The following is a 10,000-nucleotide window of genomic DNA, read 5'->3' as shown; positions in this document are numbered from 1 at the left end:
GAGAAGGAGAAGGAGAAGGAGAAGGAGAAGGAGAAGGAGAAGAGAAAGAGAAGGAGAAGGAGAAGGAGAAGGAGAAGGAGAAGGAGAAGGAGAAGGAGAAGGAGAAGGAGAAGGAGAAGGAGAAGGAGAAGGAGAAGAAGGAGAAGGAGAAGGAGAAGGAGAAGAAGGAGAAGAAGGAGAAGAAGGAGAAGAAGGAGGTATAAGTTTTTTTCCAGCTTCAATCCAGACTGCAAATTTCCCGTCTAGCGAAACCACGGTCTAAATGCCTCGTGCTAAAGAAAATTAATTATAGATTTAAACCGCGTCCATATACTGGCCGGGAACTGGCTCACACGAGCGGAAGCGAGGAGTTTCCCCGAATCAGCCTCAGATGCGTCGCTGTCACTGTCGGCGAGCGAGCGCGAAACGAGTTAAGAGTTTTCTTTTGCTTGATCTAGTAGTTAACTATTGACCAGTGACATCACATTAAGTAAATAATAATGAAAAGCTTACCCATTTTACTCCTCAAAAACAATTTAGTCAGTACACAATTGAACCTCCTAAACGCTCTGAAAAATTTCTGCCACGTCAACATTTAAGGTCAATTAGCGGCGTATTCAAAATACAGCGATAGGGTGGGGCTTGGGGGGCGAGGCGCCTAAGTGTAGCATTATGATAAAGTGCTGTGGCGAAAAGGATAAAACTAAGTAAACGATTAGGATAAATGGATAGAAGGGGATGAAGAAGAGAAGGAAATGAAAAGAAGGAGAAGAAAAGACCACTGCAAAAGTAGTCGAGGCGAGGGCTAAGGTCCACGGCAGGGCTGATCCCCGACTTATAGCCTCAGTCTCCGTCTCCTAAGCCCCACGGCCACAACGGGCTGCTCGCTCCCGACGTGGCCACGGCTTCAGTATTCCAGCTGGAGTCTCTTCAATTTGGACTGGAGAACCTGAACGGCCCAGAATCTCCACCTTTCAGCTTGTGGTACACTGATGCTCCTTGACATAAGATTAACCCATTCGCCCCATGTGGCAAGAATACATGCCATGCCCACTGTAATACAAGTTTATTTATTGTATTTACACATAGATGGCTCTACAATTTCCTAATAACCAAATAGCCAGTTATTAGAAACTACCTATCTCATCTGTTTACCCTTTTCTTTCACTTTAAGAAAGGGTCTTTTGTATCATTCCATTGTCTAAAATATTTTTAATCATAACATCAATACCAATAATAACAGTATCGATAGCAATGGTATTTATTTTCCCGCCAATTCAAGGAATGGGGAAATCGGGATCAGTAACTATGGCCAACTGATAGACTCCTTGCCGGCTGAGCACATGTGGAGCCATCTATATGTAACAAAATTCACCAAAAACTACAGGGGACAGGACATAAATCCGGGGCGAATGGGTTAATACATATGGACTTAACAAATTGCCTGAACCTAAACATGTGAATCCATGACTTCAACATCAGAACTCGGTACTCCTTCCTTGAAATAAATAGATTACATCATTTATTCCTCAAATACTAGTCATCTAATGCAGTGCCTCCAATGATCCTCAAAAAGCAACTGCGAGAAATGCCCTAATTCCTGATATTTTTCATTTTAAGAAAACAAGCAAATCTCAGATTGGGAAAGCACAAGTGACATGGAGTCAATGATAGCTGGTTTTCTATGTGTGTGTGTGTGTGTGTGTGTGTGTGTGTGTGTGTGTGTGTGTGTGTGTGTGTGTGTGTGTGTGTGTGTGTGTGTGTGTGTGTGTGTGTGTGTGTGTGTGTGTGTGTGTGTGTGTGTGTGTCTGTGTGTGTGTGCAAAAAAAAAAAAAAAAAAAAAAAAAAAAAAATCAAATTCAAATATATATATATATATATATATATATATATAAAATTGCTGTAGCTCTTTAGATATGTAGAATTAATGTTTGACTTATGGCATGCAAGAGAAGCTCAGCCAGTTGAATAAATGCTTTAGCACCTTACCATGGTTAGCTTTTTAACATCATCCAATGAAATCTCTCTCTGTGCTCTTTAGATGTAAGACATTGTTCCTGCCATAGACTAGCCACAAAGGAAGATATAGAGCCACTTATAGAGGGGCTGAGAGTGAAATGAATATATAGAGAGCAAGATCGACCAAAGTTTTCAATAAATTTAGGTTTAGTGGAATGCCAGAATTAAGAAATTTAGCTGTGGTCATTCAAGCAATATGGTATGCACTGAGAGGAAAAGGAGGTATGTAGTTACAGATGGTTATGATATACTCTCTTTAATGCCCTGATATAATTATAACTTTTCTTTATTGTTTCATTTACCTTATACATTGATCTTGTGCACACAACACAAACTGACATTGTGAGCACACTGACACATTCAACACAGACACAAATGTGCACATATGCTTTCACACTGATTTCAAACTGACAAAGAAAAGGTATGAATAGGAGAAAATAATTTCGGAATACAATAAATGCAATTGACATCTTTTGATATTATATGTAACACTGAAATAAAATTATTACATTGCTATATTGTGAAACTGATTTTCATTCATACCTTCCCTACAAATTCCATACAGGTTATTTTCTGTTTATTTTCCTTATAATAAAAATTTATAATTATGACTAGTGCCTCATTTCATAAAACATATGAACATACTTGCCTATTTTCATATTGTACATAAACTTCTGTACAAAAATAAGAATTCACTGGAAGAAAAATGTTTTTTACAAAACAAATCACCTCTACCTAAGCTTTGGTACAGATATATATATTTTGGCTTTAGTTATATCTGTCAAAAAACAAAATGTTTACTTGAGAATTCATAAGGCACTTGCTGTATATGTTTAATGATATAGTAATCATGTAATTAAAGCACCAATATTTCAGTCAATAAGTGAACTTGTCTCTGCCCCTCAGCCAGCGTCAGACCTTGGCCTTGAGGCTAGCAATGGCGCGCAGGATCTTGCTCCTGGCTGCAGCAGTGGTAATCCCCAGGTCCTGAAGGTCAGCGTCTGAGAGCTCCAGAAAAGCGTCCAGGTCCACCTCCTGCTCAAGGAAAACTTCCAGATATTGGTTAAGGGCGAGCTTCTGCAAAACCTCTGACAGCTGACCTGACCCCAGGCTAAGGGTCAGGTGTTGTGCTACAGTGGATGGTGTCGTTGTTGTTGTTGAGCTGGCATCTGTTGTGCTGCCACTGTCGTTGCGGGTGACGAGTGTGGCCGTCGAGCGGGATGACTTGGATGACTTAGAAGACGTGACGGTCTTCAGGGACGAGCCTCCAGAGCCTCCACTCTCCATTGATGAAACCAAGAGGTCACCCTCGCCTCCACTCCCACTTAGTCGCTTCTGCTGGCCTCCGTCCTGCTTCCGCCCTTGATATCCTCGCACTTTGAGCATGTGCCCCAGGCCACCTGCCTCACCTGTGATAATGCTTTGTTTTAACTAAAATACCACAACCAATAAAAGTCATGTGCTTCTGTTTAGTGAAACTGGTAAGATATGAGGAATATAAAAATGTAAAAACTCAAAACAACCCAAAACTTCAACAAGACAAACCAAAAAGACTTGTTAATCTCACCTGAAGACTGTGGGCTGGGACCCAAGGCGGGAGACAACCCACCTGTCCCCAAACTGGATTTCAAGAGTTTAGAATTGGTTGCATGACGGGGCAGCTCTTCCACACCCCCAGGAACGATCTTGCGTCCAGGGGGCATGGCCTTGCGGGCAAAGCCTGGCTTTCCTCCCGTGGGGGAGATGTGAGGGGGGACCATGCTCTTCATTGTCTCTGTGACATAGATGCTACCTCCTCCAAAATCCTGGAGAAGAGAAGAGAAGGCCATCCATGAACAGAGTTTTAAACTCTCTTTTTTTGTTTCTTTAATGCTTATTTTTCTAGTTCTACTTTCTATTCTTATTCAGATGACAAAAAAATATTGAGAGATGATTCTTGCTTCATAATCATATAAAACACACCATTTACTATATATATCTAAGAGAATAATTTAGATGAACAATATATTTCATATGCCTACCAAGCCATTCATATTCAATAATCTATCAAACAGACTATTTTCATAACAACTTTAGTTCTTATAACATCTCTAGACATCAGAAACTCAATAATACTACTTCCCACAAATCAGAATCATACATATATATGTGTATATATATGTATATATGTATATATATTTATATATATATATATATATATATATATATGTATGTATGTGTATATATATATATATATATATATATATATATATATATATATATATATATATTTATACACACACACACACTTTTTTTCTTTTTTCTTTTGTCATTTCCTTTTTCCTATGACAAGGTGACAGATTGATGATGATAATCACTTGATACTTGACAGGTTGGTGATCATAATCCAAAGAAAGACAAAAAATGGACAAACCAATTTACCATCACTGGAGGAAGTCGGATCTCCTGAGGCATGATCGGGTCGTACTGAATGGGCGTCATCGGGGAAATGAGGTTCAGTTCGTTGAGGCTCTCCGTCTCTGGGGTGGTGGTCCTCTGGGGTCTGGCTCCCTTGGCTTTCTGGAACCTTAGAGTGAAGAGGAAAGAGTAAGACAACATTGAACGATTAGGGGATAAATGCACTGTGTGATTTCCTTGACACGTGATGTTAATGTTTGAAAGTTTTAGTGAGAATTAAAGTAAGAATAAAAGTGAGAGAGAGGGAGAGGGTGAGAAGAAAAGAGAGAGAGGGAGAGAGGGAGAGAAAGAGAGAGAGGGAGAGAAAGAGAGAAAGAGAAAGAGAAAGAGAAAGAGAAAGAGAGAAAGAGAAAGAGAGGGAGAGAGAGAAAGAGAAAGAGAAAAAGAAAGAGAGAGAGAGGGAGGCCTCTAGAAATTCCAGGTAAGTCTGCCAAGCACCACTAACAACCAAAATCCAAGCCTCACCTGTTTGACACCCTATTCCACCAGTGCTTCAGGCCGTGCCTCGAGGGACTATCGGGCAGATTGAGCAAATTGCCACTCTGCTGAGCCCAGGCTTGGTGGGGCAAGGGGGACGCTGGACTCATCCCCAGTGAAGACAGCTGAAGGATGCAAGACAAGATAGTAAGTGTGGCTGCTGCATCTCCCAGACCATAAGTGTTCCTGTTTTTATCCTATACAGCAGCATCACAAAGGGGAAGCACAGGAATAAGGCTAATGAGGATACCCTGATCTTCCTTCTTAATCAACTGGGTGAGACACTTTATCACTAAAGCTTTCAAGGGATTACCTAAGTTTCACATAACCCATTCCATTAAAATTTAAGGAAGAAAAGAAAAAGAACAATAAGCAAGGGTAGTGTATGGCCAGTTTGCCATATTTATGTTAACAATCTTGGACCATCACAATTTAACAGAGAGAGAGGCTATAATTATTCATTGGAAATTAACCAATTAAAAAAAATACCTCAACACTTGTTCTACTCATTTAGTTAAAGATACCTATAACATGATATGGAAATTACTAGATTTATTCCTTAGCCAGAGGAGATCCCAAATGCGAGGAGAAGAGATCATGTCTCTCTTCCTTGCTCTTTGACTGAGCAGTTTTTTACTTTCCCATTTTAGTATGACATACCTACACTTCCATACTGATTAAATGTTCTGTTCTATGAATAAAACAAAATATTTTATCTGAAAATTGAAAATAACTGATAAAAATGTTACCTAACTCACAAACAAGTACCAACAGAGGATTCTAGGAAGTCATAAAGCTTAGATAAGGCTTACAGCACTCCCTCATTACCACATCTGTAATAATCACAATGAAGTCTAACATGCAAGCCTAATCAAGGTTTGGTGGGCATAATTGAACAATAATAATAATTACTTGGTGCTGAGGCAAGTAATGGCACAATGGGAGAGAAAAAATTAAATAACGGTGATCCCGGATATAAACAAAACTTTTCCCATATTTCAATTCCTGTACACAAATTATAACAAGACCGATAGACAGACATGCAATCAGACACACAAAGAGACACAGAAACAGGCAGATAGGTAAATAAATGGGTCAGCATACAGACATTTAGGGATTTAGGCAGACAGGTAGGTAGGCAGAGAGAATGACAAGGACTGATGTAGAGGCACAGTGCACACAAAACAAGACTAGCCAAACTAACCAACCTGTGCTTCAACAAAGATGCACATGACGTCTGTATCTAACATCTCACTGGCGAAGTCAAAAGCGGTATATCCTCTATGGGTCACTTTGTTTGCATCTGCTCCACATTGGATTAAGAACTTGGCCATTTCTGTCTGTCTGTTGATCAGGTTACAATCAATTTTCATCTAATGTATTTATCAATAGCACTGTTAAGCACGCACAGGCACGCACACGCACACGCACACACATGCACCAACACCCAAACGCACACGCACACGCACGCACGCACGCACGCACACAAACACACACACACTCTCACAAAAAAAAAAGAAAAAAAAAAGGGCTTCTGCATTCCTACCTATGATAGATGGCTTGCATGAGTGCTGTCCAACCATTCTTATGGTCCTGGGCATCTATGAGGGCACCATACTGCAACAGCAGCTGCGCCACCTGCCGATGCCCCAGCATGGCAGCCACCATGAGTGGGGTGGCACCATCGGGTGTTGTGGTGTGGCACTGTCCTGGGTCTGCCATCAAGATCTCGGTCAGCGCCTGCATGTCTCCCCTGTGTGCTGCGTCCATTATGTCACAGAGAGCTCCCTTCTTCTTCTGCCTTGTGGTCTTCTCCTGCAGGCAGCTTGCAATGTCAGGTCGGTTACAAGAAGCAGCCACGTCCAGTGCCGTCAACTCACATGCGCTAACAGCATTGGGGTCTGCTCCTCTGTCCAGTAAGATCTGTGCAGTGGACCTGTTGCCTCCGGCTGCACTGAACATCAGTGGTGTTACACCTGGACAGCAGGAGAATTAGGCCATAAATCATAGTTATTAGATACTTGTATTATCATTATTATTACTGCCATGTATATCACATGAATTTAGGTACCCGGTATTATCAGGGTGTGAATCTGAGCAAATTCATACAATACTAAATGAAAAACATCAAATATATGGAAGAAAATAGGAAGACAAACATGAACCCCAAGAAAATAGGGAAAAGAAAAAGAAAAGAATAAAAGAAAAAAAAATATATATATACATAACAAAACAATAAATAAAAGAAAAGAAAGAAAACAAAAGAAAGGATAAACAAAGCACAAAAAAGAACTAGGAAAAACAAAATAAAAAAAACAAAAACAAAACAAACCTGTCTTAGGAATCGCCTTGTTGGCATTGACGCCCTTGTCCAAGTAGAGCCGCACCACTGCGTCGTTTCCATGCTGGGCGGCAATCATCAAAGGGGTGATCTGGCTTGAGCTGAGGGAGGGCAAGGGGTCGTAATTGGCCCCTGCATCGACAAGGGTGCGGATTGTGGCCATGTGCCCACTCACTGAAGCTAGCATCAGCGCTGTCATGCCTAAGGGGTACATTTTGGGGGAGAGGAAAGAGATGGGTGTGGTGGGTATGTAGGGCATAGCATAGCGGTTTTCAAACAACTGACCATGGGCAATTCTCTGGGCTGCCATGGTATCTTCTAGACTACTATTAATAGATATGAAAAATGACTAAAATATTTGTTCCCCTTTCAAATACAAAAAAATAAAGTATATTTTACTTTGATTTCATTATCCTCACACAGTTCTGGAGGGCAGTTGGGCTATGAATATTTGAGCTTAAAGTGGATCATGGGTTTATAAAGTCTGAAAACCACTGGTGTTGTGGTGAAAAATAAGGAAAAACAGAGGAGAGAGGAGACAGAGTGAGCAAAGGTGAGGAGGAGAAGAAAGAGAAGAAAGAGAAGGAGAGGGAGTAGGAGAAGAAGGAGATGGAGAGGGAGAGTAAGACCGTGAAAGTATGAAACCGAAGCAAAATATTGTGAGAGAGACTGAAAATGAAAGGAAGATTGAAAAGTATAAATAAAATAAATAACAACTCATATAAATAACAACAACAGTATGTGTATGTATGTATGTATATATATATATATATATATATATATATATATATATATATATAAGAGAGAGAGAGAGAGAGAGAGAGAGAGAGAGAGAGAGAGAGAGAGAGAGAGAGAGAGAGAGAGAGAGAGAGAGAGAGAGAGAGAGAGAGAGAGATTTACATATATATATATATATATAATGACTATATACAAATGCACAACTGTACACAAATTTATCAATAAATCACAGAAATAAACTGACCACAAGACACAAACCGAGCCTATTGCGAGTGTCAACTGATGCCCCTGCTTGCAGCAGCAAAAGAACCACATTCAAGTGGCCATGCCGCGCTGCCTGCATTAGTGGTGTCCAGCCCATGTTATTTGTGGCTTCTTTATTGGCATCATTGTTGACGAGGTAGGCTACTAGCTGCTCATGGTCGTTAGCCGAGGCAATGTGGAGGGCTGTGTTGTTGTCGTGGTCTGTGGCATCAATGTCCAAGTCTGTGGGGAAGTTGTCTGGGGTTAGGTCATTAATACTAAGAGATATATGAGATAGAATTGAGAGAAAAGGAGAAAGGGAGAGAAGGAAGAAAGGAAAGAGTGATAAGGGAGGGAAAGAGCAGAAAAGAGGAGGAAAGGGAGAGAAAATGAGGGAAGGAGGGGATAAAGGTGGGTAAGAAAATGTGGGAAGGTGAGATGGTGAGATTGTGTGGGAGAGGGAGAGATAGGAGTGAGAGAGAGTGAGAGAGAGAGAGAGAGAGAGAGAGAGAGAGAGAGAGAGAGAGAGAGAGAGAGAGAGAGAGAGAGAGAGAGAGAGAGAGAGAGAGAGAGAGAGAGAGAGAGAGAGAGGAAGAAGGGAGAGGGAGAAGGGAGAGGGAGACAGAGAGAGAGAGAGAGAGAAAGAATGACTGATACATGAATATCAGGAATATAATTAAGAAATAAAATGTACATTATATACATATCAAATAAACAAACAAATATCTTCATATAAAGATCTAACAAAAAAACGTCAGGCTAAGGCACCTGTTTCCAGCGCAGCCATGACATGCTCGAGATCGCCCTGCTCGGATGCTCTGTGGAGCTCCTGTATGGGATCGGCGTCCATCATCTCCTCCGCGACTCATAACTGTGTTCAGGGAGGATAGAGAAAAAGAAGAAGAAATATTTAGGTATGGAAAACTAATAAACATATCAGTAATTGACCTTAACAGGTCTGTATGACATTATCGTCGTACTTTTATACTTTGTTATATCATTAATAATCTAGAACGGCTGTGTCATCTGATGCCTTCCTTTTCCATGCAAGCTGTTAAAAGGCCTAATACTCTCACTTCACTATTTCCTTACGACCGTCGAATCAAGCATCAGGATTTGTCTATTTCTGGATAATAATCATTACCTAGATAGCTATCAACTCACGATAAACATAAATTGGTAATTTCTCACATAATCAGACATAAAAACAATTTCATCAGAGAACGAAGAGGACCTTTTACCATCGTCATACCTTATACATTTCTAAAATCTCATCAATCATCAAAATTCATTGATGATTCCTTCAAAATCATCACAAAATGAACAAGAAACTTAATAAGTCACTCCAAATGAGTTAATAATAATTAACTATTAATAATAATTCTTAATAAGTTTTCTCCAAACAAACCCCCTTTATAACAACACAACAACGTCCTTTCTCCTCTACACAATTAACTCGGTTAAAATCATGAAAACACCTCGACTAATCGCGCAGCCTAATTAGAGCACAATGGCGAGAATTAATTCAGATAATTTATTAGGAAAAAAGGAGTTAAAATCTCGACCGAAAAACAACCTTGAATCTGCCACCATGACAACGTTCTCATCCGGCACACATGCGGGAGATCCGTGCGACTTTGGTAGGGTTTTCTTATCATTGTATTTTATTATGATTGTTTTTTTGTTTTTTGTTTTGCTTGTTTCATTTTATTTGCTTCATTTTATTCTTCTTATTATCTTTTAAGT

The 10,000-nt window shown here is 40.1% G+C and overlaps 1 protein-coding gene across 2 annotated transcripts; it reads right to left on the bottom strand.

Moving 5' to 3' along the window:
• Positions 1–2,238: 2,238 nt before the first annotated feature.
• On the bottom strand, positions 2,239–9,887 carry LOC125042551 (ankyrin repeat and SAM domain-containing protein 6-like). Of its 2 annotated transcripts, XM_047638241.1 has the most exons (10): positions 9,831–9,887; positions 9,023–9,125; positions 8,270–8,497; positions 7,265–7,474; positions 6,479–6,908; positions 6,141–6,276; positions 4,921–5,057; positions 4,420–4,564; positions 3,566–3,803; positions 2,239–3,407 (listed from the first exon to the last, which is right to left on the bottom strand). In XM_047638241.1, the coding sequence occupies exons 2-10, from the start codon at positions 9,105–9,107 to the stop codon at positions 2,911–2,913; spliced, it is 2,106 nt and encodes a 701-aa protein (XP_047494197.1). In that variant the 5' UTR covers positions 9,108–9,125; positions 9,831–9,887; the 3' UTR covers positions 2,239–2,910. The 2 variants fall into 2 exon arrangements, with proteins under 2 accessions (XP_047494197.1, XP_047494198.1); XM_047638242.1 differs by lacking the exons at positions 9,023–9,125; positions 9,831–9,887 and having other exon boundaries at positions 7,265–7,374; positions 8,256–8,468.
• Between the last annotated feature and the right edge of the window lie 113 nt (positions 9,888–10,000).

The sequence above is a fragment of the Penaeus chinensis genome, chromosome 32 (genome assembly GCF_019202785.1).
Source record: "Penaeus chinensis breed Huanghai No. 1 chromosome 32, ASM1920278v2, whole genome shotgun sequence".
In the NCBI taxonomy this organism is placed as follows: Eukaryota; Metazoa; Arthropoda; class Malacostraca; order Decapoda; family Penaeidae; genus Penaeus; species Penaeus chinensis.
Note: the sequence above shows the minus strand (reverse complement) of the source record. Positions and strands in the feature narration are given on the sequence as shown.